General features: G+C 40.8%; 3 protein-coding genes across 3 annotated transcripts in view; 1 reads left to right on the forward strand and 2 right to left on the reverse strand.

The window, feature by feature from the left end:
- LOC146974145 (uncharacterized) overlaps nucleotides 1-17906 on the reverse strand; it is a 179955-nt gene that overhangs the window by 42493 nt on the left and 119556 nt on the right. The window lies entirely within an intron of this gene.
- ccni2 (cyclin I family, member 2) lies at nucleotides 8862-11981 on the forward strand. Its single transcript, XM_085797269.1, has 5 exons — nucleotides 8862-9002; nucleotides 9958-10126; nucleotides 10877-11011; nucleotides 11667-11741; nucleotides 11832-11981. Exons 2-5 carry the CDS (start codon nucleotides 10013-10015, stop codon nucleotides 11979-11981), a joined length of 474 nt encoding a protein of 157 aa, XP_085653395.1. The 5' UTR covers nucleotides 8862-9002; nucleotides 9958-10012.
- Nucleotides 15372-17906, reverse strand: part of septin8a (septin 8a) — a 51469-nt gene continuing 48934 nt past the window's right edge. The window contains exon 10 of the mRNA XM_085797268.1: nucleotides 15372-15631. Coding sequence (XP_085653394.1) covers nucleotides 15466-15631 — 166 coding nt within the window. The 3' untranslated portion in view covers nucleotides 15372-15465. The remainder of the gene's footprint in view (nucleotides 15632-17906) is intronic.

Below are 17906 nucleotides of genomic sequence, written 5' to 3' on the forward strand. Positions count from 1 at the left end.
GTGCCTTTCGCTCTGTAAAAGTCACCAAAACTTTATCCAGGAAAACAGCCGCAGACCATCCTCCATGTTCTGGTCATTGGACCCAAACTGCTTGAATTTTAATTAAAACAATGGGGAAAAAAATAGCTTACCAGTACTGTACATACATATATCAGCAGCAGCAGCAGCAGCAGCATCACCACACATTCATCACATACAACAGAAAAAATAAAATAAAAAACAGAAAACAGATCCATCTACATGGAGGTTTGTATAATGATAAAGTTTAAGTTAAAATAGACTGTGACTTTTAACAGTTACTGCTAAAAACAACTGATAAAATAAGATAAATGACAAATACTTACGTAAATACACTGTTGCTCATAAAGTTGGAATACTTTTTTTTCAAACACATTCCTCTTTTTATTCCTATTTATAGCTACACACATGCAGTCTCAGTTACCCAGTTTTGAGAAGATGTACACTTTATCTATCAAGAATAAATAACATTTCATGAGAGGAGGTAAAAAAAAAAGAAGTAATATTTTATTCCAATGCTCGAGTTTTTGCACATTAAAGAGCTTGATGGCAGCAGATCTGACTCAGATTATCACAGACTGAGACAGCGTTATAAGAGAAAGTAATAATTGAAGTACTTGTTAACCCTGATTTACTAATAATTAATTCTTTCAGATAGATAGATAGATAGATAGATAGATAGATAGGTAGATAGATAGTTTAGTTTATTAGTTTAATAAGGGACAATGTGCAATTACATTAATCATTTAAAGGAAAAAATGAAAAGATGGTTGCACCAGATTTAGCTCCCAGCCAATTTCCATCTGTAGTAGATAGATAGATAGATAGATAGATAGATAGATAGATAGATAGATAGATAGATAGATAGATAGATAGATAGATAGATAGATAGATAGATAGATAGATAGATAGATAGATAGATAGAGTACATTATGTTCAGACTGTGAATTCCTCTCCCTCCCTGTATGAACATGTATATACATTCAGTCCAGTTCAGTTTGGTTTAGTTTGGTTTAGTTAAGCCTGTGTGGAGGCGACGAGCTTCACGAGGGGCCTCAAAGATAAAAAGAAAAGACCAAAAAAAAAGAAGAAGAAAAAAAAAAAGAAAAACCGTGAGAGTTTGGGCGACACACTCTGATCAAAGTGCGAGATCAGATGTGACTTTGGGAACATAATGTGCTCAGCCAAGTGCACGGAGCTCTGCTGACAGGACACAGTGGGTTCAGGGCTGACACTGATCTCCAGTATGGTTCATTCACACACACACACACACACACACACACACATGGGAGGTGTGTGTGTGTGTGTATGTGTGTGTGTGTGTGTGTGTGTGTGTGTGTGTGTGTGGTGGGGGTCCTCAGACATCTCTGTAGTCTCCTGTTTAACTGACTCAGCTCCAACCGTCACCGACACATCAAACCAAACATGTAAAGTCTCCGTCTCTGTTTCTGTTTCACACTCTGGATCCAAGACGGTGAACCCGCCGGTGTCTAGTCTACCCCCCTTCCCCTCTCCACCTCTCCACCTCTCCACCTCTCCCCTCCATCCTCCCCCACTTTCCTCCCCCCTTTCCTCTCCTCTGGAAGACTTTTATCTGTGTTACGGTCCAGTCCGGTCTGGATCCTACTCATCCTCATCACACTGCAGCTCTGTGAGTCTTTACACGTGTTTTACTTTGGATTATTCACTGTTTAATGAGATTATCAACTTTGTATATGTAGATTTTCAGCATTAGGGTTTGATACAATAAGAGGATATGAAAATATTCATGTGGCGTGCTACTGTGTTGTTCCTCATGTGAGGCCACCGCACACACACACTCACACACGGTTTAAACCACCATCAGTCATTCAGTGTTTGTAAATAATAAGTTTTCAAGTTTGTAGAGAGTATGTACAATTTAGTGTCACATTTAATTCTGCCAGAAAATGGAAAAACTTTAAATAGTATACATTTCACAACAATACAGGAGAATATTGGAGTCAATTATCTTTTCAGACACCAATAAATATTAATGTTAATATATGATTATAATCTTCGTTGTCTACTTACTAGGTATTTGCCTGCTCTTTCAAATGCATTTCACAACCTTCCTTTGTAGTTATTATTGCAAAACTTAAAATGTGATGAATTAATAATGATGATTAATGTTGTAGCTGTAAAAAGTTATGATTGATCAGGTCTCTTCTTGTCATAAAAACTGAACTCTACTATGAAATTATGTGATTAACAAGTTTAAATTTGCAGTTATTGATTTAGTGATAAAAAAAAACAGGTTTGTTATTAGATTAGATTATCACTTTCTTTATTGTAGTTGTACAGAGCATAAAGCCAACTCACTCATTGGCTTGAATAAAGTTACATTTATTATGAAGAATACAAAAAATAGATAATTAAAGGGTACACATCTTACAACTTTCACTCATATCCAACGTAGATACATTTAAGGAAATGGGTTGATAAGTTCATTTAGCCCATGGTGGGCTTAAAGTGTTATTTAGTGTTAAGTGCTTCATGGTGGTTATTGCACATTATTTATAATTCATAGTTTATTAGCTTTAAAGAGAGTTTCAAAAAGAATAAAATACTTAAAATTAAAAACAGATTAGTTGATGTTTTTGACTTTTCCCTCTAAATACTGAATAAGACCATAACTGTGTTCGTTTTAAGCCGAGCCAGGCTCCTCTGGGAGTCTGCAGAGCAGCGATACACAAAACCAACTCAAAATGATACAGTTACTCCTGTGTACTAGTACTAGTACTAGCTACTACTAAACTACTAAACTACTGCAGCTGTGTACCATCAGGCTTCAGATTTACACTGTAAAACCACGAATATCAACTATCTCACTATCAGATGGTGATGGAATGAAAACACACGTTACCGAGTAAACATGAGAAAAAAACATGTGATCGTGTGAAGAAACAGAGAATTTAATAAGAGATTCACTTCAGATAGAAGAAGAAAGAAAGAGAGAGAGAGAGAGAGAGAGAGAGAGAGAGATTAAACCTGATTATAGAAATAAAAACTTCACTGTCCTCAGACTGTTGAAGTCAAACAGAGTTGATACTGTGTTCACACACAACGACCGTCTGCTCTTATCAACATTCCTGTTGTGACCTCTGCACACACACACTCTCTTTGCACACACACACTGCTCACACACACACACACACACACACACACACACATACACTGCTCACACATACACACTCTCACTCTGCTCCACTGTGTGTTTTATCAGTCGAATCGTCTCTGAAGTTTCCTGACTGAGGCCACTCGCTGAGAAGTTTCCAGGAACCTGAGTTTTCTCTGTCGGGGTGAAGTCGGTCAGAAACAATATTTGCATCATCATTAATGAGCCGTGACAGAATCTGTACGACGAGCCGTCTGATCCCCGGAGGTCAGTGAGTGTAAAGAGAAGCAGCGACACTGCTGAAATAATTCACTCATATTCCAGTAACAACAGTGATGAAGCTTCATCTGATTCAACAGGAGTGATTTTATTACTTAAAGAAAGCACAGATCAAAAGTGTTTCGTTATAGATTTCTCATCATAATATTGGCACAGCTGCAGTAAATTGGTTTTTTAAAATAAAAAGAATGACTGAATACAACTCTTCAAGGAAAAATCTCTGATACACCATCCATCACGTTTACTGTAATACATCCCTGAATATAAATGTAAAGAAATCTGAACATGATGAAGAAGGACAGGATTCAAATCTACAGAAACATACATCGTTAAAGGTGTATAGAAAAGAAAATTGAATTTAAGCCCACTCTGGGTCATAAAATTAGTGTAATAACTCATCTATCAGACGATGTAGGCCAAACTTTGTGCAAAATTCTATTTTTGAGTTGATCCAGGATGAAAGTGTGTATTTTTTTTCCCGCATTGGATAATGCAGGGGCACGGATTATACGTCAACCTGTACGCAATTCACCAGCCACTGATATTGGAGCCGTAATCTGTCATTCAAACGTCTGAGACACGCACACACACACGGAGCTCGGGCTCACCCCAAGCTTTGAATATCCCGCCCGCTCGATAACGACCAATCAAATTCGTTTTCCTTACTCGGGTAAACTCGTGTTGCAGCTCGTGACAACTCGGCGCGACAAACAGGACAAACGGCCATTTCTGTACACCTTTAAGATCTCAGAAAGGTCTCATAACGTGTTGTTCTACATAACAACGTGTTTTCTGAGTCCTGTTCTGTGAGGTACGGGGTCCCACAGGGCTCCTTCCTGGTGCCACTTCTGTTTTTTTGTTGTTGTTTTTTGCTGATTTGCTGATGATTTGCAAATATATATGCCAGTTGTTGTAGGAAATGGGTCTGGCTCTGATAAACTTACAGCCTGTTTGTCTACCAGCTATTAAGGAACTGAGATGGTAGCTATTGGACCGGCAAAGTTAGGCCTCCGGTTTGATCATTTACTGGGTCTTTGGATGACTGTATTATTCATTGCAAAGACAGGGTAAAAAATCATTGTGTGCTTTTTGATTTTTGGGGATTTACATGTAAAGGAGGTGGCGATTGCAGCCTCTTTTTAACCTCGAATGATCCTCTCGTTGAAAGACGCTGAGACTCTTATCCATGACTTCTGTGACATCCAGGTTGGATTATTGTAATGTCCTTTTATCAGGGTTGACTGGATTATCTCCATATGAACATACAGTATTCGTCCTGTGCTGGCCTCTTGTTGCTGACTCCCTGTTTGGGTCAGAGTTGATTTCAAGGTGCTGACTGTTGCTGACCTACAAAATGTTAAATGGTCTCGCTCCCACCTATTTGACAGGTCTTGTTAACCCTCATGTACCCACACGGTGTTTGCACTCCCAGGGGAGTGGTTGACCGAGAGTCCCAGAGGTCAATAAGAAGACGGTTGGTCGGCGGGATTTTTCCTTGATCGGCAGTCATGCTCGATTGAGGTCTTTTTTTGGCCTCTTTCTTAGAGGCCAAGCTTAAGACCCACTTGTGTATCGTTGCGTATGTTTTGCCTTTTTCTTCATGTTTTGTTTGAAGTGTGTGTTATCATTGCTGTGAATGTTTTTAAATTGTTTTGCAACTGTACAGCACTTTAATGGAAAGTGCTCTATAAAATTATCTCATATTTCATAGGTAACTGAAAATCCATTGGGTGTTTAAAGGGATAGTTCAACATTTTGGCAAATTGGCCCATTGCTATAGTCATAGCAGTAGGTTCATTACCTTTAATTGTTGGTGCAAGCTATTTTTACACAATCCAACAACTCCAAAATGCTCTGGTGGACAAGTTGTGACCTGCACATTCACCACGCTATGAGATAATAACGTAACGTTACGAGACGGAGTTGTTTTAGAGGTAAATCCATGCAAAACTGCTGATGCGCGTTGCCATCAGGGACTGTTTTTCAGCAAGCAGTCTCTGAATTTACCTCTAAAACAACTCTTTCTGGTAACGTTCTGTTATTATTTCATAGCGTGGTGAATGTGCAGGTCACAACTTGTCCACCAGGGCGTTTTGGAGTTGTTGGATTGTGTATTTGATGAGTTTGATGAGGGAAACCAAGAAATCCTATTAGCCTCCGTAGCGTAGTTCTGAGCAGCTCGCGGCTCTGCCCCGCTGAGCTACACCGACAAATAAAGGTCAAACTGCTATGACTATAGGGATTATGGCAATGGGCCAATTTGCCAAAATGTTGAACTATCCCTTTAAAGAACCACCAACAAACAAACAAAAAATGAAATATGATGATGTCTTGGATCTCTGTTCATTACGTGATACAGGGAGAGTCTGTAATATTTAATACCTCCTCACACTGTGCAGCTGATGTTCATGTAAACTCTGAAATCAAGAAGAAAGGAGCCATTGTGTGTTGTTTCATTACAAATTATTGTAGACTTTAAAAGACCTTTTATGTGTTATGGTTATTTTATGTGTGAAAACAGTTTGTGTAACATCTCTCATTTCAATTTCTCACCTTCAGATCCATGAGATTACTGTAGTTTTTATGAAATGAACAACATCCGTGAGAGTTTCATTGATTTCTGTTGGGAAACTCTCTCTCTCTCTCTGTGCCTCCTCTCCTACAGAGGGTCAGAGATCAGAGGTCAGGGCTTAAATACACAAAGATGCTTCAAGTTCTTTGGTCTTTATTTTGCTCAAGGACACTTCAGAAGGACAGATACAGTGATTATTGACTCACAGGTTTATGCCCAGCTTCTGTATTTCAACAAAAAACGAGAACAAGCACTTTTATAGTTCCTGTTTGTGTAGAGAGTCATCATCATGTAACGTCTGGTGAGATCCATGAAAACTGGATAAACACAGAAGAAGCTGAACATGTGGAGCGAAGGTGAAACGAGCTGCTGAGTGCAGATTTCAACATGTTGAACTCGTGCTGTTTTGTTTTGTTTTGAAGGATGGTGAAACATTGAGGTTTGGTTTCACAATCAGCTGAGACGTCACTGAACTTCACAAAAACACAGTTCAGGTCGGTGCTGGGAATATTATTAGAGTCAGATAAAGACTAAAGTGAAACAAAAATAGACATGTTTTTATGTGTTTTTTCTCCACAGTTCATGATTTGTGATGTAGTGAGTTCTGTGAGTGTGACAGGTTCTGTCATGTAGAAACTTCTCACAATATAAATCTACATATTTAGAGCCAGAAGGTTTGTTCATTGCTCTGCAGACACAGTTACCACTACATAGGTGATGATTAAGCAGGATTTCTTCTGTATAACTCTACATTTTGTTTTGTTTTTTAGGAACATCCTACAGACTCTACCTTTAAAGAGGAACCATATAGGATTTTTAGCTAAACTATGCTACATTTTGACCTTAATTAAACAGCTTTGGAGTAACTGTGATGGTTAAATCAATTACTTGTAACTTGTTCCAGGGAGAATGGAGGCTCTCTGCCTTCCACCTAGCGTCTCTTGGCTGAAAACCAACCTTGTAAGATCAGAGCCTGTCTTGTACACATGGTAACACGATATATAACGTTATCCACCGCTCCATGGATTGATTTCTCGTCGGCTTCATTGAAAACAAAATGCACATGGCCGGGATGAGGGTTAACAACACAGAGGAAAAGAGACCGGACTTGCATAGTTCTCCTTTAAGAGCTTTTAGCCTAAGACACAAGTTTGTAAATGTTTATAAACTTCATGTTCCAAAACCAAAGCCAAACTCAAACTACAACAGAAACCTAAAACAGTAAATTCCTGTTTGATCTGACCACAGATTTCTATCAACATCACATCTGATGTTTTCTCTTAAAATGCACTCCTCGATGCACCATCCTCTGTACTGATCACTGATCAATCCTGTGATTATCTTTCATGGTGATCGTGTCATCGGTTGACTGTGATACGTAGACTAGTTCACTCGGGATCAGAATAATAATCACTTTTATTGGTGAGTAGCCTAAGTGGTTATTAAACCTACAAGGAATTCAACTTACTGCAGAGTTATGGAGGAAGGAGAGTTAAATTAGTGAACAGTAATTAAATATAAAGAAAAAAAAAAGTATAGAGTCACAATGCAATATTCAGGCCATCAGGAATCGTCGAGTTGTTACCGTGTTGTTATTCTTTATATCATAAACATGTATGGGGGACATGATATTGATAATTGATTGGATCCTTTGCCATGCAGTGCTCAAACTGATCAGTTTTGATCAATGAGACAGACTTGTTGAGAACGGTTTTTCACTCAAAACAATAAAATCTGATTAAAGCAGAAGTAAGTGATCTGGTCGTTTTGGCTAACTTCCTGTCAGCCGATGGAGTTAGCAGTCCCCGCCCTCGTCCCTACGTCACCACATTCACACGCATCCCTTGGCTGCACACACAGAGAGGACCGCCCCTTCATGCCGTTCTCTCTCCTCATTGGATAAAGGTTGTAGGATACAAGGAAAGTTTTCTCCTCGGCTTACAGCAGAGCAGAGTGACTGACAGACCCGTGTTTCAGACCAAACACTCTATATAAGTGATTGCTGTCGGAAGATATAACTATTTAAGACTTATATTAACATTATTAATTCCGCTTACTTCTGCTTTAAATGAACAGTAGGCCTAATTAAATATAAAGAGAGAGAAAAATAAAAGTATAGAGACACGATGCAATGTTCAGGGCATCGGGAATCGTCGAGTTGTTACCGTGTTGTTATTCTTTATATCATAAACATGTATGGGGGACATGATATTGACAATTGATTGGATCCTTTGCCATGCAGTGCTCAAACTGATCAGTTTTAATCAACGAGACAGACTTGTTGAGAACAGTTTTTCACTCAAAACAATAAAATCTGATTAAATGAACGAGAAACTGGGAAAAAAAAAAAAATCTTCAGAGCTGAACTGAGACACACTTGATGAGAGAAACAGTACACACACACACACACACACACACATAGGCTACACTCTCACACACACACATGATGATGATGAGGAGGATGATGATAATACTGATGATGATAATAATGATGATGGTGATGATAAATCTTCCATTTCCAGTGCTCTAGGTCCGACCATTTTGTGCTCCGGGCCCCGGATGTTTGACCCACTAACACATTTACAGCTCTATAGGCCCCGTGACGTCAGCGGGGGGCGGGGCCTGGCGCGTTCAAAACACAGCCTGCCCTCGGTCTCCTCTGATTTTCTGCTTCCTGCTTCTTCTTTTGCGCGTCTTTCTCTCCTCTCTCTCTCTTTTCAGCTGCTCCACTTCGCGCTTCTTTTTTTTGTTTTTTGTTTTTAAAGACTTTTTAGTTTTATTTGCAGTATTTTATTATATATAATGCTGCCGTTTCCCGTCGCTTCATCGTCATTATCATCATCATCATCGCCAGCACCGTTTTGTTCCGAGGCTGTTCGCTCCCTGCTGGTGTTTTGGTTGTTTTCTCTGCTGAATATGGACTGAGTCATAAATACTAAACAAACCGTATAAATGCACGCGCCGTCGAGGAGATACTTCACGTTTAAAAACCGAGAGGTAAGAAAGAAAAAGAGCTGCAGAAACAACAACAGCAAAGAAGGAGGAGGAACAGAAAGTGTTTTTGTCTGTTTTGCAGGAGCAGCGACTGTTGCAGGAGCTGCAGCAGCTGCAGCTTATTATCCCGCCTGGGTCTTATGTGTGTGTGTGTGTGTAACTGAAACACTAGTTCATGCAACTTTTACATCTGCAGCTCTGGTTTTTAGTCGATTCTCCTGCTGCAAAGTCTGAAAAATGTCGAACCGAAAGTGAAGTGAAAGCCTGTTTGTTGTTTTTGTCGTTGCGCACTTAGCCTAATTTTGCTCCTAAAGCAGAAAACTGAAACTCAACTGAACCAGAATCTGAATCTGAATCGGACTCCTGTGTGCAGGAGGAGGTTTGACTTGTGTTTAAACCAGGAAATAATTATTAAATATTAAAAGTTGTTCAAGTCGCTACAGGTCGATGTTCTTTTCCGCTTCTCTGCTTTGTTGTTTCTCCTCCTCCTCACCTCAAACCTATGCCACAAACCTCCACAGGAAACTGCTGCAAAAACACAACAACAAGAAAACAGAACCTGTTTTGGCACCTTTTTATTTTTATTTTTTTTATGTCAACCAGGGTAGTAGAAGTGAATGAAGAGGGTTTTAGTTTTGAATGTTGTCACCGTTTCACTACTCCAGAGTTGGCAGGTCTGTAAAAATAATATGAAAACATGATTATTATGGTCTATATAGTCTCTGGTGCATTTGGGGGATTGGCCCCACAACAGTACATCATGATATAGAAGGGTAGTAGAGGTGAAACGTCTTCCTAGACAAATAATTAACCAGGTCCAGTTGCATTCGATTTAAATTTCCTTGAGATAACTATGACCTGGACAAATGAGAATATTCACAGGCTTATGATATAATAGAAGTGTTGTTTTGTTAGTCATACTGATCCCATCCTGTCCCCTCCCTCCCTCCCTCCCCAGGTGAGTGAGCCCTGGGTGCAGCAGCCTGGCCTGTGCTCCACCGCCGGAGGACGAGATGAAGAACCCAGGAGCCGCCGAGAGCCGCCGGCTGGTCGGGCTGCTGGAGGACGCTCTGGTGCGGGAGGCTCGTCTCTGGAAGGTGCCCGTCTTCAAGAACGGCTGCATCCAGGTGAGGAGACACGGTGGCAGCAGCAAACACAAGACACAACGCTGACATCAACTCAGATGCAGTGGTCAAAAGGGCCCACCAGAGGATTCATTTATTGCAGAGAATCAGTTCCTTCGGGGTCTCCAACTCTATTTTATGTAGCCTACTGTGTACTCTTCATACATCTCTTTCATCTGCTGGTGTAACAGTCTGGCAGTGAAGGACAGGAACTGTTTAAATAACATTGTGAAAGTCTGCTAGAAAATTACTGGCAGTGGCACCCAACCTTCGGGAAAGACGGGTCTCGCAAAAGGAAGCATGCATCATTTAATAATCATGATCATGTTCTGGCCTGTGAATTTATCTTGATGCCCTCAGGTCGGCGTTACATGCAGCCTCTCAGGAAGACCAGTCGCTATTCTAGGTCTTTGTGCCTTCTGCCATTAAATTGTTGAATGCTGAGCTGGCTTGAAGCTGTAGTTAGTACAAATACTGTTGTTGACAATGTGTTTTTTTATGCACATTGCCCTATTTATGTTTTATTGTCCTACTTATTGCATTTTTTTCCCTCTTACCTGATCTTAATTTGCACTGTCTCGCACTTTCCTCCTCACTTGTATGTATGCTCGTGTAAATGAATGTGGTGCAATGGTCAACTGTAGAAACAGAATTGCCCTATGGGATAAATAAAGTATTAATCTCAACTCGACCTGAGACTAGTCCAGTCCGGTGTTGCTCATTAACCCGTCATCTCCTCTGATCTGACCTCAGGGCGCTGACATCTCCTCGTCCCAACACAAGGAGATGATCCTGTGGCTCGGAGAGATGAGCAGGACCTTCCACTTCTGTCCAGAGACGTTCGCACTGGGAGTGTGTGTCCTCAACCGCCTGCTGTCCACCGTCAAGGTGAGAAAGACCTACTACATTTATATTTATTTAATATTTTCATACACATCCATCCAGCCCTTTTTGTTGTTCACTCTCTGCAGCACAAACAGTTGCAGAGAGTTGATTCTCCTTCTCCTCAGCTAAAAGTTTCATTTCAAGACTTTTTTCACATGTGAATAATAAAGAGTGCAGCCTGAACAGAAAGTAGATATCAGCTGCTACGAAAATAAAACAGACAGGAAATCTGTTCTCTATCTCTCTTCCTGAGTCGAAACAACAAACAGCAGCCCTCAAATGTCTTTGCAAAAAAAACAACATTGTGACGTCGCAGTGAAGTTGACCTTTTTCACTGTGTGGATATAAAATCTCACTTAATCCCATGAGACTTTTGTGATTTAAAAATAAACACATAAATCAGTGGATACTTAATGGTCCAATATGAGTTTTCTGAGGTCGAAATGACCTAGCTAGAAATGACCTAATTCAGATCAAACACCATACACCTGTCTCATTGAAGGATCATATTCCTCATCAGAGACATCGGCCTGTATATGATGGTTTCTCAGATCCACTCACAACAACAATTTAAAATCTGTAAAAGCAACACATACATGCTTTTTTTTTTGAGACAAACAACAAACTCACACATTTTTCTCTTTTTTTCCCCCTTCAGGCTCATCAAAAATACCTGAAGTGCATCGCTTTTACCTCACTGGTCCTCGCTGCCAAGATCAATGAAGAAGACGAGGTGAGAAATCTCAAAACAAACCAAAAAAAAACGTCAGTGTCTGAAGTGTCGGAAACACTGAGTTGATTTCTCCTCCTCTGGTCTGAACAGGTCGTAGGTTCAGTCAAAGACCTGGTCGTTCTGAGCGGATGCAACTTTTCGTCACGGGAGATTTTCCGCATGGAGAGGATCATCCTGGACAAACTGAACTGGGACCTGATGACGGCGACAGCGGTCGACTTCATCCACATAGTGAGTTAAAGATTCACAGGAAAACACGACAACAGTGTTTTTTTAATTGTTTAGTTTGTTTCTTAAAACTGAAGCTGAACCGTCAGAGAAAGTCTGAGAGTTCAGGTCCTGTGTCTGTTTTTTTTGTTGCTTAACCTGAAAACACAATAGTGCACAATGGAACTGGTCCTTCAGTTTGTCCTTCGTTTTAAAAACCGCTGCAGCAGAGACTGAAAAATGAAACCACGGCTCTCTAACTAATATGAAAAATGAACCAAAGGATCTGATTAGAGATCAGTTAGATTTACATTTGTCAAGACACAAAATAAAACTGTGCTCAGACAGTGACTGTGACAGTTTTAAAGGGATAGTTCAACATTTTGGCAAATTGGCCCATTGCCATAATCCCTATAGTCATAGCAGTAGGTTTGTTACCTTTAGTTGTTGGTGCAAGCTATTTTTAGAACGGCGGAGCAGAGCTGCGAGCTGCTCAGAGCTACGCTACGGAGGCTCATGGGATTTCTTGGTTTCCCTCATCAAACTCATCAAATACACAATCCAACAACTCCAAAACGCTCTGGTGGACAAGTTGTGACCTGCACATTCACCACGCTATGAGATAATAACAGAACGTTACCAGATGGAGTTGTTTTAGAGGGAAATGCAGAGACTGCTTGATGAAAAACTTTCTCTGACGGGAATGAGCATCAGAGGTTTTGCATGAATTTACCTCAAAAACAACTTTAGTGACTGTTGTTCTCGTTCGTCAGCATCAACCACACAGTCCAGACCAGTTTCAGTTCCCATTTGTTCTGTAAACAAAAATGCGGCAGGCGTCGTTTTTAGCAGGTTGTGTGAACAGAACCGGGTGATATTTTCTCCGGTTTTCTCTATCAGGTTAAAACCTTAAACATTGAGGCCAAGGCACTAAGACCTGACGGCTCCACCCCCTCAAACACGAACCTGCTGCCACCAGGGGGAGTGTGTGTGTGTGTGTGTGTGTGTGTGTTAATTAACTCAAACAAGGAAACATTAACGAACACACAGGTGAGGGGGTGTGAGTGGAGGAAACGCTGCAGATCATTGACACAGTTTGTTTCTGTGTGAACTCACTTTATGGCACAATGTTGTTTCAGCACTTGGATCTAAAGACGACGTAGTTTTAAACTTTGACCTTCACAAATCGTTGCAGGACAGTCGACACACACACAACATATCATCATCATTATCATTATTATTTATGTCCCATCATGCACTTGGGCCCAGGGCTGTATTCATAACGCTTTAACAAACAAGATGTCACCCAGTGATGTGATGATTTAACAACTGAGTCTTTACGTTTATTGTAAATATCACAATGTGATTTAAAAAATAGGTCAGTTTTAATAATTAACAGGATATTTAGTGCAACAATCTTTAAAACTTCAGTAGCTGCTTAATAAATAAACCTTTGTCCAGATTGAAATATTGACATTTTGTCCATAATACTCTGCTATAATCTGCTGTTTTGTGTCTCATTGAAATCATAATTTGACCAGTGTTAATAAATATCCAAATCACAGGAGCTACAGGGGATTTTTTTTTTTAAATATAAAAATAAAAGGTGACTCAACATTGTTTAAAATTCAGTTTTATCTTATCTTTGTCTTGATATGATTCATTAAGGAGGAGTTTTAAACAAACAATCCAACACAGTGTGAAACTAACGATGCAGAACAGGAAGTTTTGATATGAAGTGAAGCATTCTGGGAGGAAGGAAGTATCCTATCAAAATAAAAGCAAATGGAGCCCAGAACAGGACTGCCAGTGAATGAGGAGGCGGAGCAGTTTGCAGTTGGATGCTTTATGAATACAGCCCATAAATGTTCTTGACATAAATAAGTTTACACACTGTTATTGATCCACACTATCGGAAAGATATTGACGACCTGTCCTTGGAAATGTTCCCAGCTGATTTGTGGAGTCATTGTTGTTGGTGTGAGTCAATAATCTCGAATAACGTCCTCGTCTCAGGAGATAAATGAAGAGTTGGAGCTTGAATTTGCTGCAGGACAGAAACTTATCATTTAAAGCCACAAACCAGAAATTGTCACCAAAATAAAAAATAAAATAAAACAAAAAAAGAGCGTCTTCAGCAAAACACAGAAATGTGACTTTTCTGTCCTATTACAGGTTATTGATGTGAATCTATTGTCCTAGCACTTCACTTAGAGTCATACAAAACCCCCAAGACTTTCAAAATAAAGAGACATAAGGTATTAATAAAAGCTATAATAATAAAATAAAGACATTTCTCTTTTTTATACTATTCAAATAAATATTTTTTCCCAAATAAATGCTTTAATTATACCGTTAATATCTCACAATTACATCCCCCCTCCCCCCCGGCCCTGAAGAAAAATTACTCTGTGATTCTTCTCCCAGATAAAGAGTTTTTTTTTCTCTCCATCATCTATAAAACATTGATCCATAAAATCTCTCAGTAACTTGTCACAGACTCGTCACTTTGACACTTTGATGAGAATAAATAAATAAAGAGGTTTTTTTTACAGAGATGCTTCACGTTATCTCTCTCGATATGATTCAACAACCAAAGGAAACTCAGGAAAAGACAGAATCGTTTCAACGTCCAGTTTTTTTTTCTTTCTGTGCTACAACATCACCCTGAATTTTGTGTGTTTCCAAAATACTTAAGGAGGAGGAGGAGGAGGAGGAGACTTTAGAGAGAAGTCGAGAGGGTGATACTTGTTAATGATTTTGTTTTTTAAGGGATTAACTTTTGACTTTGGCACCACGCTGCTGCTGCTGCTGCTTCTGAATCCACCTCCTCTCTTCAAACCCTCTCTCTGTCTCTCTCACATGGCTTATTTGTGCTACAGAGTAAAAGACACAGAAGCAAATGAGCGAAAAAACACAGCGTGGATGAGGGGAAAAAAAACAGAAAAGACGACGTTTGACGATAGTGAACATGACGTGAACGTGTTTGCAACTGGTTCGTGTCGGTGCTGCTTCTTGTTGTTGTAGTTGTTGAGCGTTTCACTCGGTGCGAGACAGAAGTCCAAAGTTTGGTTTGGTTTTTGTTTTTTTGAGTCTCTTCAGGTTGTGATTTATTTCACTGCACGTACGATACGACACGGACAAGATCACGACGACTCCTCGGGCAGACGGGAGGAGGAGGAGGGAGGGGCTCTGTTAGTTAAAAACCTCCTTTTGCACGGCTGCAGGTTTATTTATTACTGTGGCTGTTGTTGAAGCAGCGGTGATGCTGTGATAGACTGTGGTGTCCTGGGTGGATGAAGATGTAATGATGCAGCAGTAGATTGATTGACAGATGAAGTTATGACACAGTTATGACATCATTATGCCCTAACGTTTTGGTCTCGTCCCCTCTCTCTCTCTCTGTGTTTTTCTCGTCTCCACCTCAGTTCCACGCCCTGCTCGTCTCCGCCCACCCCCACCTCGTTCCGTCCATCGGGCTCGGCTCCGGCGTCCTCCCCAGGCCGGGGCCGGGGCCTCAGAAGACGCCGCCGGGCTTCCAGGCGGCGCTGTGGACCAGGCAGGTGCAGCACTGTATGGCCTGCCACCAGCTCTGGCAGTTCAAAGGCTCCACGTTGGCTTTGGCCATCATCACCTTGGAGCTGGAGGCGCTGACGCCCGACTGGTTCTCCGTCTTCACCGACCTGTTGAAGAAAGCACAGGTAAGAGCAGTGCGAACAAAGCTAAAGATCGCTTTTAAGATCAGGTTTAAGCAAATAAAACTTTAAAGTAGAAGTAAGTGATCCGGTGGTTTTGGCTAACTTCCTGTCAGCCGATGGAGTTAGCAGTCCCCGCCCTCGTCCCTACGTCACCACATTCACACGCATCCCTTGGCTGCACACACAGAGAGGACCGCCCCTTTATGCCGTTCTCTCTCCTCATTGGATAAAGGTTGTAGGATACAAGGAAAGTTTTCTCCTCGGCTTACAGCAGAGCAGAGTGACTGACAGACCCGTGTTTCAGACCAAACACTCTATATAAGTGATTGCTGTCGGAAGATAGAACTATTTATAGTTATAGTTATATTAACACAAATATTCCGCTTACTTCTGCTTTAATTATAGTTTTATGCAAAGGTTGACGTTTCACCCTGATACCTCATTTTTCTCTTTAGAGGCCAAACTTTATTTTTATTTCCTGTGTGAAAGAACAAGTTTGAACCGGTTGATCCTGTTTTAGAAGAAGGCGCAGTGATTTTTCTTTACTGCGGTGAGAGCAGCAACATTGAGGAAACCGAGGGAGGAGGATGTTGGAGGAGTGAGATCTAGATTAAGATTAAGATAAATTGTATTAATCCCAGGCTAGGAAATTACTCATGTTACAGAAGCATGAAAATGTTATAAATAGATATATTTTATATTTTAGATTGGAGGAAAATTAATTAATAAATAACAGTGAGTAGTGGAGATGTGTGAGGTGCAGGTAAGACGGATAGAAGATAAGTTATTTATCGCTCTCTGTTAGAAGAGTTGAGAAGTCTAACTGGAACTATGCAAGATTTTTACTTTAATTAAACAGCTTTTAAATAATTGTGATGGTTAAAATGACTTGTCACGGAGAGAATGGAGGCTCTCTGCCTTCCACCTAGCGTCTCTTGGCCAAAAACGAAAACCAACCTTGTAAGATCAGAGCCTCCGACCCGGTGTCCCAGCTCTTGTCTCTGTGAGAAACATGGACTGCTTTATGCCACAAACACGCCCCGTAATCTGTAACGTCTTGTTAGCGTTACCAACTTCTGTAGACGTCGCTCCACAGATTGCCTTTTCATCGGCTTTGTTGTAAAACAAATGTACATGGCCGGGGAGGGGAGGAGGGTTAGCAGTGAGTTTTTACAAAAGTGAAAAAATAAGCCACCAAAACAGTGTAAAAGTGATCAGACTTGCAGATTAGTTCCCCTCTAAAACTCTTGTGCACAAACCTGCTGTTTGACCCAATTTCTTTGTGCACAAGTCATGTCTCGGCCGTGTCTCGTCTCTGTGTTCACACGACAAAGTCTTACCAAGAATATTTGTCTTATTTCTAGTCAAAACAAATCTCATTATACTTATAATAAGACAAATCACATTTAAAAGGAGCGTGTTTTAGACACTTTTTACTTCTTTTAAGCATATTTTCACTGGAAATAAGTAGAAAAATCTGCCAGTGAAAGCAAGTTTTTTGTGCTTGAAAGAAAAACTTGCTTTCACTGGCAGATTTTTCTACTTATTTCAAGTGAAAATTAGTTTGAAACAAGTGAAAATTATCTAAAAACAAGTACATTTTTAGGTGATGAGTCTTATTTTAAGTGGAAAGAGATTAGTTTTGACTAGAAATGAGACATTTTGACAAGAAATAAGACAAATATATTCTTGGAAAGATTGGAAAGAGTTTTTGCAGTGCAGTCCTGTGTGTCACTTCCTGTTCCAGCTTCAAGTGTTTAACCTCCAACACTCCTGGTTCTTCTCTCTCTCTCTGTCTCTCTCAGGTCGACAGTGCAGAGTTCATCCACTGTAAAGAGATGGTGGACGAGTACCTGCACAGCCTGGAGTTCTCTCTGCCGCCCAACGCCGTCTACATCTTCGACAGCGCCCAGATCCACGACGACGAGGAGAACGAGGAAGAGTCGGAGGAGGAGAAAGGACGAAGGTGGAGCCGACGGCGCATCGCTGTCAGCGGCGGCGGTGTTGGTGATCAGGGAGACGCCGATGAGTATTACGACGGTTTCTGGTGTTTGTACAACGAGCAGACGGCACCGAGGGAGGACGGGAGCGACGTCAAGGGTCTGTTCGATCCCCAGCAGCAGAAAGACGCCTCCTCCTCCCCCTGTCCGCCGCTGCACCCGGCCGTCAACTGACAGGACGGCCGATCAATCGATAGATCGATCGATCGACCGACGGTTAATCAATCGCAGCATCCGCCTCCTCACTAGTGCACAGTTTC

This window comes from Trachurus japonicus, chromosome 14, assembly GCF_045865225.1.
Source record: "Trachurus japonicus isolate A0001 chromosome 14, Traja_1.0".
Classification (NCBI taxonomy): domain Eukaryota; kingdom Metazoa; phylum Chordata; class Actinopteri; order Carangiformes; family Carangidae; genus Trachurus; species Trachurus japonicus.

Coding starts and splice junctions, on each gene's coding strand:
- ccni2 (XM_085797269.1), top strand. CDS start 10,013: ATGAAGAACCCAGGAGCCGCCGAGAGCCGCCGGCTGGTCGGGCTGCTG. Junction 11,012..11,666: donor GCCTGCTGTCCACCGTCAAG/GTGAGAAAGACC, acceptor TTCCCCCTTCAG/GCTCATCAAAAATACCTGAA. Junction 11,742..11,831: donor AGATCAATGAAGAAGACGAG/GTGAGAAATCTC, acceptor TGGTCTGAACAG/GTCGTAGGTTCAGTCAAAGA.